Consider the following 14616-nt stretch of genomic DNA (forward strand, 5'->3'; position numbering starts at 1 on the left):
CCACAAATTTTTACACCAAAATTTAAAAATTTTCAATCATAATTTAAAACCAACTCTCGGATCACTCGCCAAAGACTCCTCCACCTATTACCATAGTACAAGCATACTCATAAATCCTCAACCTCACAAGTACTCCATAAACCAACCAGTCAACCCCAGGTCAAAGTCAAAGTCCTCAGTCAAGGTCAACAGTCCATGTTGACCTTAACTCGCCGAGTACCCTCGGCTACTCGCCGAGTTCTTTGAAGTTTTTTCCCACTCGCAGAGTCATCGGGTGACTCGTCGAGTTCTCACGATTTTCGATCGAAACCCTAATGCCACCCATCGAGTTTCAGGTTATACCTTTAAAATGACTAATTGCACATGTTCATACGATTTTTCTATAATTAATGGTGATTTTTACAAAACTATCTATCACTGTAGCTACAAATTCGAACCAGTCTGTGAATATGGACATTTTCACACAAGTTAGAAACTTCTAAAAATCATAATAAAATTTATGAACAAACTAGACACATTTTGTAAACTCTTAGAGTTTATAAATTCAGTTTTTGACTTCCTATGATTTTTCTAAAACAAGGCGGAAAAGTTAAAAACTAGTTAACACCTTACCACTTTGATAACACTTTATAACATGTTGAGTAAAGTGTTTATCTTGTATGGTTATAGCGACTCACATAGGGAGATAACGACACATGTAGTTTATGGGAATTTCTATTTTAAAAAGGGGTTTTATCTATTTAAAACTGCATACCTTGTTACAAGTACGAACATACATATACTCGGTCTTGGGATTTAAGACTACATAATATTTTATAAGGAAAATATTAGATTTTTCTTGGGTATACACTACATTTACAAACAAAGGTTTTCAAACTCGGAATACAATACTCAGTTTTATTTCAAATAATAAAACTACTATACATACTGGTAGTAACCAGGGGTTTCAAATTTTACATCCAAAAGCTTATGAACTCACCAACTTAATTGTTGATACTTTTTTTCAAAACTACTTTTATTCTCAGGAAAATAGTAAAAACAGGAACCTGCAACTTTTGAGGATGGGACGTTAAGACGTCAAATAGTTCATTTTGTCATCATAATGTAATTGATTTTGAAGCATGCAAATCCATACTATGGTGTAACTTTTCAATTATATTTATAATGGTTGTATTTATTTTGAGTACTATTATACTCGTTGTTATGATACTACACATGAAGTCCTCCACCCCTAGACGTTTCCGCCATCCTTGGTTTGGGGGTGTGACACACCCCCTTTGGTATCTTTCAACCGGTACTGAGTCTATTTCACCCCTACAGCTAAGCATTCAATCATATCAACGAGAGTCACGAAGACAACAGGCATAAACAAACATAACATGAAATTGTCATGAAGACAACTATCATCCTACTAACATAATCTAGTGGGCCGATATTGGTGCCTTCGACCCACTAGTACGGTGGAGGAAACTCACCTGATACTGAAGACAACTATCATCCTACTAATATCTCCCTGTCCACCAAGGGAACGTATCTCAAACGGAACATCTCTGAGAACTGCTCCTAAGTAATAGCAACGCTCTACTCAGGAGTGTATGAACTAGTCACCAATCTCCACTAATCCTTTGCCCTTAACTGGAGAAGGTTCAAGGTGCACTTAACCTTCTGGTCATCCGGGAAAGAATAATTAAATAAACAACCCTCCACATCATACAACTACCTTATCACCATAATCAGGTCCTTGACCCCATCAAACTGTAGGGGATTCATATTGTCGAAGTCCCGATACTGAAATGATCTCTCCCCCCGAATCCATATAGCAACAACAACTGCGGTAGCTGCAACAACAACAATGTCAATGAGTGCAATGTATCGGTCATCAAAAAGCTCAATCATAACGGTCTTGATAGAACCAAACAACTCCGGAATAGAGCTCTGGACAGTTGTAGCTACCTTTGTAGCGATCAACTCACAAATGTCATCATCAGTCAATCTCGACCTATCCTAGCCACCAGCTCTTGAAGCAGAACCTCTCATAATCACCATATTGAAAAATAAACCAAGATATACATCAACAAGGCCACAACCATACTGCCATAACCATCATGACAATACTAACCCTCAAGGTTTGTAGCTTCCTTGTTATGCGTATGGGTCTTGTATACCAGGATATAGATCTAACATATCTCTACAACATAACAACATCCTATATACAATGATACGGATATAACATATCACTACTGCATAAAAACATCCTATATACTAGGATACATATCTAACATATCACTATAGCATAACAACATCCTGTATACTAGCATATAACCTAGTGGACTGGCATTGGTGCCTTCGACCCACAGGTATAGTGAGAAAACTCACCTCTCAGTCTCAAAAGATAACTGAACAGGACACTGCTCCGAATATCAATTCTACCGGTCACCTATACATGAAAATGAACAAACTCAACAACAATTTAAAATACCTAAAATGCGCCTAGGTCAAAATCTGGTCAAAGTCAAAGAAGTTAACTGAGTCAACTCCGCTAACTAGATCTAGATTTTGGACAAAACGGACTTAAGTGATTAATCCCTTGTATGCACGACGTACTAGTGTGTTAACCAAAAACAGGCTGTTGACCTGGTACGCTCACTGTACCATAGCGTACGCCTACCTTACCAACGTACGTACCTACCACATTTTCTTCTACTAAGGGATTAATCCCTTAAGTCCGTTTTGTCCAAAATCTAGATCTAGTCCTCAAATGAAGTCCTTAATCATAAAGTTTCCAACTTTATGATCTTGCATGGCTATTAAGTGCTCAATACCAAAAACCCTAACTTATCAACTCATTAAGACAACATAGTCCATGCATGGAATGAAACTAATGTCCAAGATTACATTTTAATGACTCTAAACACTCCAAAACGTCTGAAAGGTTAGCTCATATGATTTAGAGTAACCCATACTCATATTACCAAGCTTATGGGACCAAAATGAACCCAAATCCATGGCTAACAAGATCTAAAGGAAAAATTCATCAAGATCAGATCTTTTTACCTCCGAGTGGTGCAAAATGATGATGTGCTTCTGGATCCAAAGTGCTCAAAGCTTCCATGATTCTTTCCTTTCCTTCTCCTTCCTCTAAGAACACCAAAAACACACACTAATGGCTCAAAGATAATCTCAAAATAGATTAGGGTTTGCAAGGGTCGAATATGAGGTTGGAGGCTGATGAATGAAGGGAGAGTTAAGGATGTATAAATAGTGCACAAACCATAAATATTGGGTTTTTGGTCCAAGCCACGTATGCCCAACATACACAAGCAACCCACGTTTTCTCATTAAAGTGCCATGGGAACATTTTTGCAAACATTTCTCACACCAAGGGTTAAATGTGTAAAATACCTGGAAATCAAGATGTTACACCTGGTCTTGACTTTCGTGGAGTAACATTTCGATTCCATAATAATGAAAATGAGATAATATGGAGTGGTGTATGGCTGAATGAGGGGGAAGATGCAACACAGGAACATAATGGAATTGATGTAGAGGTATGGTATGGTGGAATGGAATTGATTGAGTTGGATGGATGGTGTCCTAGATTCATAACAATCTGCAAAATGAAAATTAGTTAATAACTTATAAAAAAAGGGAAAAATACCGAAAAATCGCTATATTTTAGGCAATTTTGTGGTTTAACTGTTTATACTTTATTTTTTTTTCCAAACAAACTATAAAAGTTTCAGAGTTTTCCTATTTAACCATTTTGATTATATCATAGGGACATAAATTTCATAGGAAGTTTGCGATTCATTGCTAGGAAACCGATACAGTGGTTCCTTTATAGAAAAAATATACTCTCAATGGTGTTTTTTTGTTAAATTTGATCGATCTTAATGCTAAATTCAAAATGGTTAATTTGGGAAAGTCTGGAAACTTTAATGGTTTGATTGGAAAAAAAAGGTATAAATGGTTAACTCGCAAAACCCCTCAATATATATATATATATATATATATATATATATATATATATATATATATATATATATATATATATATATATATATATTGTAACACCCCGTTCTTCGAGTGTTCAATTATAAGTCCCTGAGATTTAAGAGGAAGGGTAATTCTGGTCCCTTTCGAGAAATGAGCTTCAACCGAGAAGGTTTCGGACGGGTGTATGTGTTAGACGTATTGGGCTTCTCGTCACCCTCGTATGAATGTAAAGTTATTTTAGAGTGGGTTTAGATTAGAGGAGTTGCAGTGCTTCGAAGTTGATCATTGTTTATAGTTCTTTGTGGAATAAGAGGGAAATGGTCCCATGCATGCATGCTTTTGATTTTGAAAGGTGGCTGGGTACGCCCAGCGTAGAGGGGCGAATAGATGCGGGTGGCCGGGTGAGTACGCCCAACGTACCAGGGAGGTACGCCCAGCGTACTCTCAGAAACCCCAAACCCTATTTTTAGGGTCAGCCACTATATAAGGAACATGTTGGTTCACCCCTCAGCCTCCTTATGCTCATCTTCAACCTCAGAGAAACCCTAGATCTAGTATCCTCTCATATTTGGGTGTGTTTGATCTTGAAAAGCTTGTGTTGGCAAAATAAAGGCTTGAAGAAGAAAAGGGAAGTTGTCAAAGAAGAAGAAGAACATGTGGAGCTTGTAGATCTGAAGAAATATCACCCTTTGGGATTGTTTGAGGTATAAAGTTTCTTGCTTGACCTTCATATTGCATAGATCTATGTATCTTGAAGCTTTGTCACCATTCTTGTCCCAAAAGTCCCCACCTTGTGGTATAGTTCGATTTGGTCAAGATTACCTGTCCTTTCAGACCTTTGGAGAGGTCTTAAGTGATAAAAATGAGGTCCCAAGGGCTGTAGCTATTCCATGTATGAGATATATAGGTCTTAATGGATTAAGACCTTGGATTAAGGGCTTAAGGACGTCTCAAGTGATAAAGTCTGAGACTTTATGAATTCTAATCATATTTGACCTTTGGATTTGAAATTTGGGCTTAAGAGCTTAAGCCATTAAGAGGTTAGAAAGGCTTAATGGATCTCGCAGTTACGCCCCGCGTAACCTTCGAGTACGCCCCGCGTAGCGGGCCAATGCCCCGTTTTCTTTTGGTGATCATGGCAGTACGCCCAGCGTACCAAGGAGAGTACGCCCAGCGTACTCCTCCTGTGGACTTTCATTTTGGGCTTTTGAGTTTGGGCTAATTGTGGGTTGTTGGTTATTGGGCCAAGTCGGGGAAATTATGAATAAAGTGTTTTGGGCCCAATTATTGTTATGGTCTTTGGATCTAGGCCCATTTGGTGAGGTGGGCCCAATTTGGTAAATTGGGCCAATGATTGGACTTTGTGTGAGATTTGGACTTTGATCTTGGCCCGATAAGTGAAAGTATGATTGACCTTATGTTTATTTTTGTGATGATGGTTAGTTCGGGATTTGCGGTGAGTTGGTGATTCGAGAGTCTGCTTCTTCGGTTCAGAGTATCGGCAATCGCGAGGTGAGTTATCCTCACTATATCGACAGGGTCTACGGCACCAAGGCCGACCCTTTACCGGATGGAAATCCGGATAGTTGTCTGTTATGGTATTGCTTGATATGGGCCGGAAGGCATTCTATGTTATGTGGACCGGAAGGTCATGGCCTGGAAAGGCGTATGTACGTAAGTAGTATTTTGGCTGAGACGTAGGGTGATGTTATGCTCGTGATCGGTTAGGTCGGTATCCTGGTTAGGGTGATGATATGTTATGTGATCTGTTTGATCGATTTGTTGACTGTGAACTGTTATATGATTGAATGTTATGTACACAGGGTTGTTTGGACTGGAGTTTGACCCGATATGCATGACTGTTCTATGTTCTGTTATGTTATGTATGCTTTTTATGCTATGGGCCGGAAGACAATATATTATGGGCCGGAAGACAATATGTTTTGGACCGGAATGTCGTGGCCTGGAAGGGCGTATATGTCGTTGGTATTTTGGGGGTATCTCACTAAGCTTTCGGGCTTACAGTTATGGTTTAATGTTTTTTTCAGGTTCTTCAGGAGACTGTGGCAAGACAAAGACGTGATCGTACCGTTCCTCGCGTTTATGTTTTTATGAAATGGACCTGGAAATACTCTGATAAATAATGTATTGAAAACCTTTTTGTAATAATGTTATTAAAATGAATTGTTTTGAAAAGTTAAATTATGTTGAAATTTTTTGGTCGTTATATATATATATATATATATATATATATATATATATATATATATATATATATATATATATATATATATATATATATATATATATATATATATATTATTTTTATTTAATTTTTATAATTTTCCTTAAATAAACAAAACTATATAAAAGAAGGAATCCAAAATAGCATATAATATAACTTAAAAGATCACAAATTCCACTTTTCTTATTCGAACAACCTTGCAACAGGGCAATATGCACCCGAAGGTGCATATTTGTGGTTCAAAAAGTTAGTGATTAATATAAAAACAATTCAAACCATATCCACTAAAACAAATCACATACCCAAACAATTAAAATACCTTATCTTTGTGAATTGTCTTTCTTGAAAGAAGGCTTTGAATTGTCTCTATCTTATAAATTGTTGGTGAACCCCTTCAAGGGGTAAATACTCAACGTTGCTTAAAACTGTAAAAATACATTCTAATGAATAAAGGATTTGTCAATTTTCCTAGTATCAGATGAAATTAGGGTGGAAGTTTGACTATCAATCATACAGAAAGTAAAAATATTTGAAATAAGAATCAAGAGAGGCTATCATCTCTTTGGCAGTTTTAATGAATCAGAACAAATGACTGCCAAACATGATGTTACCCAAGACATGAATGAGTAGAAGTTGACGTCACTGTTAGAAAATAAAGGGAATGTGTAGAAGGTGATATCACTCTTAGAAAATAAAGGGATCAAAATAACAATAAATATAGATTTTGATATATATAAAGACCATGTTTATCAAACACTTTCCGAAATGTATAATTCGTCCCTTTTTCCTGAGGTACACAAATTCAGAAGTGGGATAATCCAAGAATGAACCAATCTGAATTACTGACCTAATTCAGATTTTGAAACACATAATACCTATTAATGTGATCTTGAGAGATAGAACAAATCTTCAAATCAGATTTTGAGAGTATATGGTTTGTAACCCGTTTTTTGGAACATAAAGAATGTTCTTATACTAGAGGGAAAAGTGGTTACGGCGGTTGCCTTCAAATTTTGCTCAAAAAACTAGTAGTTTTTAGACATAACTAAAGCTTGCATCATCAAGTGAGTTTTGGCGGTAAAATGAATGGTTGGAGTCATATCAGATATAAAAATCCATTTAGGTTTTGGGGCGCTGCCTCGAGCCCTTTGGACCCGGCTAGGGGCGCTGCCCCTAAACGCCGGCGAAGGGTTGCTGTCCCTTGGAATCCTAAAATCACCAACAGTCACCACCACCGGAAAGAAGAAGTTGACGTCACCGCCAAGGACGGCCTCCATGAAGAAGTCAATTTCACCGCCTAAGAAGGTTTCGACGGCAGCAAAGCTGCGGAGGTCTTTTCGTCGAGATTGGCGAGTAGATTGGTTTCACCATTGAAGAGTAGGAAATCATAGAAGAGTGTAGATAGTAGCAAGATGATGATGAACATGATGAGTGGACTGAAATGTTGGTCCAGACCCAAGAAAAACATTCATGAACACATCATTTCTCTGGATTATCTCTTTCATAGAAAACAGAAAATATATGTACATGCAAATGGAAGAAATTCTACTCTACTTATACTAATAAACATGCTAAGAAACAGGAATAAACTATCAGCTAAGAACCACAAATATAGGACTACTAAGTCCACGTTTTGAAACCCCTTCAAACCAGGTCATTATTAGACTAAGTCTGACCTATCCAACTTGTGCATATGGAAACCGACCCGACCCATTCGAACCCGTACCCGTGACCCAGCTTAACCCATCAAGATTACCCAACATGAAACAGAGGCCACTGTCAACAACCACACCGATGCATTTGTTAGCTCGGAGAATTTAGGATTTCATTCTTTTATATGATATTTACTTAATGTCAAAATGATTTCTGTTTGGTGTTTCACATTTTTATAATCATAAAATAATTGATCCGATAATTTCTTGATTCTTATTGATTCAGGAATCAGTCACAAATTACAAAAATCGTTTATACAAACAATCGAAATGTCATCTCATTCGTTTGAAGATCAACATACAAGAAAACATGCACTCAGCTAAACAAATTATATATGCAGCATCAAAACGACATCATTCTCTCAAGTGTTTCTAATGGATTTTCTTCTACCAAATCAATCTCCACATTACTATACCCCCGCCATTTGTAAGCAACTTCTTCATTACATACCACACGTACATGAGACAGCTCCTCCACAGATTCTGGAAGCTCATTTACTCCGCTGCAACCTTTCATATAAATCTTCCTTAAACAACCCAATTTCCCCATTTTTTCTGGCAACCCACTCAAGTTCAAACAATCTGAAATATCAAGAACACTCAAGTTTCTAAATCTCCATATCGATTCAGGCAATTTCTTCAATTTCGTACAAGAACGAAGACTAAGCATTTCCAAATTAATCAAATCCCCAAATTCTTCAGAAAACCCACACAAATCATTACAGTTTGTGATGCTATTCTTCTTGAGATGGTCACTGTTACATAATGTCCCTGGGAATTCGACCAAGTCTTGGCAGTAATCGATCTCCAGTTCAACTAACTGTGGCCAGATATTTGGGGTTTTGGTAATGAGGTTCTTGAAAGTGTTGCCAATTTTGCACATTATTAAGGATACTTTTTGCAGGCTTATGAGTGATAAAATGGATGGACTTATGTCAACACGTTCGAGTCGGATCCTTGTTAGATTGTGTGAAGAGGTAAGAAAATGGAAATTGTTGAATTTTGTAAGGTATAAACCGTGGTTTGTGATGTTTAGACTCTTTAATTTTGGATTTGCCGCTAAGAAATGGGGTAAAGTGTAGGTTTTCGACATCATGTTTAAGATTAGAACTTCGAGGTTGGGGATTTCCATGTTGCACCATTTTGAGGAGAACGATTCTCCTGCAATCAAGATTGTATACAAATACAATTAATAGAAAACGAGATAAACTGTAAAATTATTTCAACCCTTTTGTCCTAAACAGATTAAACTTTTCACTTGTCATATTCTAGATTAATATTATTTTGGTAGGGTATAAATACAACAAAATAAGAATGTACTTTCATTTCAACATCCTACTTTCATTTCTCTTATTACAACATTGTACTTCGAAATATCTACCAACTTATAGCAATCGTAGTCATATAAAAAGAATTTTAATTCCTATAATAGAGTAAAATTTTCAAAGTATAAAAGAAATGAAAGGGGGATGATATATAAAACAAAAAATATTATGTTGCTATTTTTTTTATATTTTAGCCCAAAACATAGTCTGACCTTAAGATCTTATGTGAGATGTAAATCAAATACATAGCAGCCCCCTAGGTGGCTAACATATAACTCACTACTCTCAAAGAGCCAAATTCACATTGGAACTGAAACTCCAACACTGCAACTGCTAAGGCTCGAACCCTCACATGCTTCTACAAAGATATACGCGCTTTAATTTATAAAGGAATCAAAACCTGTGGAAATGGACAATATGCGGGCTTGCATGGATTCTTGAAGTTGTTTGATTGGTGTAGGAAATTCATCTCCCCGTACATTTATACTCAATCTTGTCCTTTTTGCTAAGGGTAATTTGCTATTGAGGTGAATAGCAAGCTCCCTCAGCAAATCATGTTGTGTCACTAATTGCTGATCGCAATAGTTAACTCTTGCGCTAGAATCATTCCTAAAACTAAACAATTCAAGATTTAGTTTGCAACAAATTATATAAGTACACATTGAAGTCTCTCCCGATTAACAATTGTTGTACAATACTCTTCAATTCAAATGGACAACTTAATAGATAAATGGGGAAAATGATACTTTACCTGTTAAGTCATAACTATTTAAAAACTTTATGTATATGGATTTTCTTCTTTGACTTAATGCATAAAAGACGCCTTTAAAGAGTAAGTGAGAAAAATGAGGCTTTCCCCTTTATATCAATTTCTTTTATTATAAACTTGCTATATATGACCATATGGATGTTTCTTTTTTAACTTGATGCAAAAAGAACAACTTAAGTTAAAAGAGAAACTCGTAAAAATGAGTCTTTTATAGCTTAAGTCCTAACTTTTTACAAACCTGCTACGTATGAGAAGTCGTAAAATGAGTCTTTATGATTTAGTGCAAAAAGAGCGGACTCAACAGAGAAGTCAGAAAAATAAGGCTTTCCTACTTCAAAGTCCTAACTTTTTACAAGTTTTACTTAGTGTGCCTTTTTTCCTCAAATATATTTTAAACAACACTTTATCCAAACATCTCTTGATGGGAGGAAAAAAACAGGGTGTAAGTGAAATACCCTGTGGTCATAAGATCAACAAGATTTCTGTAGGAAAGTTCAAAGATAGTGGCCATGGTATCAACACCTTCGTCATCATGGTCGTACAAATGCACCCACATATTCAACAGGACGCTAACAGGGATCCTTTGATCTTCTGGGAATAGCCCAAAGTCCAGGAAACATTGCTTTAATTCCTCATCGAGGGACTCAAAACTTCTTTCTAAACCGACGAATACATCCTCATGTAGATCTAGTACTGACCTACCACGTGACAACTTTTTAAGCATAGATTTCCAAACTAACTCATCCTTCCCATTTAAAGATCGGCCAACCACAGAAAGGGTAAGTGGATGTTTCTTACACCATGGTACCATCTACATATATCAACCATATTTTCTTTGATTACGTATATAGAATGAGGGTCTAAAAGAAGAATATCATCATATAGTTAGTTACCTGATTCACAAGATCATCATTAATAGTTGGACTAGGTCTACTCCCGCTTTCAGTGAATGCTGAACTGCGAAAGAGACTTTTGGCATCTTCATCGTTCAAAGGTTCAAATCGGAATGTCTTGTACTTCTGAAAGGCAGTCCTAGATGTGACAACAATTTTGTGTCCTCTAATGTTGGATGGAAAGATTTGTTCAATAAATGAATCAGACCACACATCGTCCAATACTAGAAGCATAGGATCTGACGCTTTCTCATTCAAAAAATTCTCCAGTTTGTTCTTTGCGTCTCCCTTACTTTGAAACAGAAGTCGCGGATCGGAGGGATTTGGATTAAAGAGATCGCTGACAATCATCATCATGTTGGGTGTTTCTGAAACTGTCACAACGAAGATATTTTCCCCGAATTTTTCTGTTCAAAAGTAAGATACATTAGTGACCAAATATACCCCAAATCAAAATCAAGCAAGCACAACTATCTAATACCTTTTCCATCCTAAAAATTAGTGACCAAATACACCCGAAATTGATGGATTACCTCGAATTTCAGCATCATGGCATAGCATTTTCGCCAAAGTAGTCTTCCCACATCCACCAGGAGCGGCCACAACCAGCACCGGATGATCATCACCAACCGCCGCCTTCAGCTTCTCCAGCGGCTCACCAAACGCCACGATCAAACTTGGAAGTATGGGAACACGCCAACCATACTTTTCTCGTTCTGTGCTTTCAGACCCACGATGATTACCAACCGGACCTGTGCTCTGTGTCGTATCTCTCTGTTCCTCAAATATACGATCCACTTTTAATTTCATATCGTTGACCACCGAAAGAATATGCATAATGTCCCGACTCTGGGATGCTTGAACCTCGATTTGAAAGAAACTTAGCATCTTACTGTTTAGGACTTTTAGCTTCAGTGAGTAAGTGAACTTCTTGATGATATTCCTCTTTACTTTCGAACATTCGGCGACAAGTTTTTCGGCTTCTTGGATTTCTTCTATGAACATCTTGCACTCTAGCTCTGTACGATCTAATTTCCGTTTCAAATTCACTATTTCGTCAATGATCGGTTTGATTCTCTGCAAGGTCAAACCGAGTAGCTCCAGTTCGGGCTTGAAATTGGCTGTCGTTTGTACTACAGATATTACTAGTGCAGTTAGTGTGGAGATGGATTCCGAAAGAAGGGAATCTAGAAGCATAGCCATTTCTTGTTGATTAATCTGAAATCAGAATACAAAATGGACAGGAAGATTTGATGATATGAAGGTGTTGGAGAAAAAAACAGAGCTTGACTATTGGAACGCGTCTTCTGAATACGAAGGATGGACAAACCAACGAATGGTGCTCTATTTTATTGATTTTTAGAGTAAATTATGAATCTGGTCCCTGTACTCTTACCAATTTTGTAGGTTTGGTCCAAGTTTCATTTTGATTCGAAATTATTACAGTAATTTTATTTTGTTGCTGTTTTTTTTCTTTAGTTATATTATTATATTAAATAGGCCTCACCATCCCACCCATTTACGCACACGCACCCCTCCCCTCACCACCACCACTACTATTGTCGGCAAGGTTCTAAATAACGCAAGATGTGACTTGGCGACAATGTCAAACCTCAAGCTTTTCCGAGCCTTGGCGAGTCATGACGTTTGTAAGGCGTGACTTAAGGCGACAATTTTTAATATAATTAATATTTTTATATGTATTTTCAACTATTATTCTGACGGCAATGTCAAACCTCAAGCTTTTCCGAGCCTTGGCGAGTCATGGCGTTTGTAAGGCGTGACTTAAGGCAACAATTTTCTATATAATTAATATTTTTATATGTATTTTCAACTATTATTCATTTTATACACATATATGAGTTAAAACGATGTTTTGGCAAAGCTTGACGGCAAATGCAAGCCTTGGAGCTGTGGCGCACATGGCGAGTTTTTTACAACCTTGATTGCTATCATTCAAACATGCCTAAATTACATAGATGCTCCTTATGGTTTATAAAAGTTTACAAGTTCAAAACCTAATTATAATTTTCTATCATGAATGGTCTTGATGATTTTAATTTCTAATATGGTTGGTTCCTAAAGTTTTATTTTATTTCAAATTTGATCTAAAATTACGAATTTACCCTCAAGTCATTTTTTATTAATATATATATATATATATATATATATATATATATATATATATATATATATATATATATATATATTTTGAAGGTCTCGCCAAATTCACTCCACCCGTCTCCCACCTTGACGACTTAATCCCACTGTGTTGGCCCTTTGTTATTGTCGGTAATAAAAATCATTGGTTACCTACCTACCTTTTGTTCTTTCCGGTGTCCAACTATCATCATCAAAATAAAATAACTTTGTCCTTCACACACCACCTTCTTCTTCTTCTTCTTCTTCTTGTAGAAGTGTCCTTCATGAACCACCTAGATCGGTTCAACATCCAAATCGATGAGGCTATGTAGCCTTAGATCAACATCCTTTCCATCGACCATCCTAACTTCTTAAAAGACAGTGGCCTCCAGTAATGTGTCTTTCACAATGTTTCTATTTGGGAACATCTCGAGGTGAAACTTTACACTCATGGGCTAAATTGATGGGTTTTAGGTAAAACAAATAAACTAGAAAAACAATTCCTAAGTTCACATGCAACCTACTTTGGATCTATGTTTTAACTATTGAACATATAACTTTGAATTGCAAAACAAGAACCCTAGAGGAGAGATGCTATTTTCGAAAATAACAAACTAGGGTTTAGGAGTTACATACCTTTCAATTGTTATAGCAAACAATTGACAATCCTCTTGATCTTCTTGGAAGCTTAGCACCACAAATGTAATGCCTCTAATGGAATCACACCCAAGAACTAGCAAGAAGAAAACTAGAAGGAGAGAGAGGGAGGGAGTATGCAATTCTTGGCCTAGGGTTTCTTCAAAAGAAGGAGTGGCCAAAATGTGAACCAGGAGGCTCCTTATATAGCTGAGGGATCTAGGGTTTAGGAAAAACCCTAATGCTCCTTGCTTAGGGCCTAAGCAAACCCAAGGGCCTTATCAAGCCCCCATGGGTGAAATCATTAGTGTTTCCCCTATAGATTTCGTCCACCCTCTTCCAAGGGGGTTCTAGAGCCTTCCACTCAACTATTAGATAATTGCAAACTAGTCCCCGCACCTTATAATTAATACTTTTAACCCCAAAATTAATTCTGATTAATTTCTGGCTAACTATTAATTAAACATAATGATTTCTAATTAATATATTAATCTTTTAACATATTAATAAATTCATTTATACTAATTTATTAATCTTATAATAAATTAATATCTCTCCTTTCATAATTTCCTTGTCCGGTTGCTAGGTTTGAAGGCAACCCAAAAGGACTGTGCTGCTATCAATTCAAGTACATACCAATTATAGTTATGGGCTTAGACACCTAATCCAACAGTCTCCCACTTGGATAAGTTTGTAACTATAATTGCTAGTATGACTTCTAAATTTGATCAGCAAATTGTAGCTTCCAAAAGCCGTTGCCGAACTCTGACCCAGTCAGTTACGTGTCCTAAGATAAGTGATCTCATGACCCTTCGTTCTACTAGATATCCTTAGACATAAGACATGGAATACAATCAATCTCTTTGTCCAGAATCTATGTTTCCCGATTTCTGATTTG

At 36.8% G+C, this 14616-nt stretch overlaps 1 protein-coding gene across 1 annotated transcript; it reads right to left on the bottom strand.

Annotated features, from left to right (window-relative positions):
- Positions 1 to 8144: 8144 nt before the first annotated feature.
- LOC145014988 (putative disease resistance protein At5g66900) lies at positions 8145 to 12271 on the bottom strand. The gene is made up of 5 exons (XM_078973435.1): positions 11474 to 12271; positions 10941 to 11347; positions 10503 to 10858; positions 9679 to 9893; positions 8145 to 9114 (listed from the first exon to the last, which is right to left on the bottom strand). Exons 1-5 carry the CDS (start codon positions 12141 to 12143, stop codon positions 8297 to 8299), a joined length of 2466 nt encoding a protein of 821 aa, XP_078829561.1. The 5' UTR covers positions 12144 to 12271; the 3' UTR covers positions 8145 to 8296.
- Positions 12272 to 14616: the final 2345 nt, after the last annotated feature.

Source organism: Lactuca saligna, chromosome 9, assembly GCF_052625555.1.
Source record: "Lactuca saligna cultivar CGN05327 chromosome 9, ASM5262555v1, whole genome shotgun sequence".
Lineage (NCBI taxonomy): Eukaryota > Viridiplantae > Streptophyta > Magnoliopsida > Asterales > Asteraceae > Lactuca > Lactuca saligna.

Bases quoted from the DNA above. Each gene is read 5' to 3' on its own strand.
- LOC145014988 (XM_078973435.1), bottom strand. From the start codon at position 12,143: ATGGCTATGCTTCTAGATTCCCTTCTTTCGGAATCCATCTCCACACTA. The intron at 11,348-11,473 runs GTAATCCATCAA...ACTTTTGAACAG, and splicing joins CCATGATGCTGAAATTCGAG to AAAAATTCGGGGAAAATATC. The intron at 9,894-10,502 runs GTATTTCACTTA...TGAATTGTTTAG, and splicing joins GTTGATCTTATGACCACAGG to TTTTAGGAATGATTCTAGCG.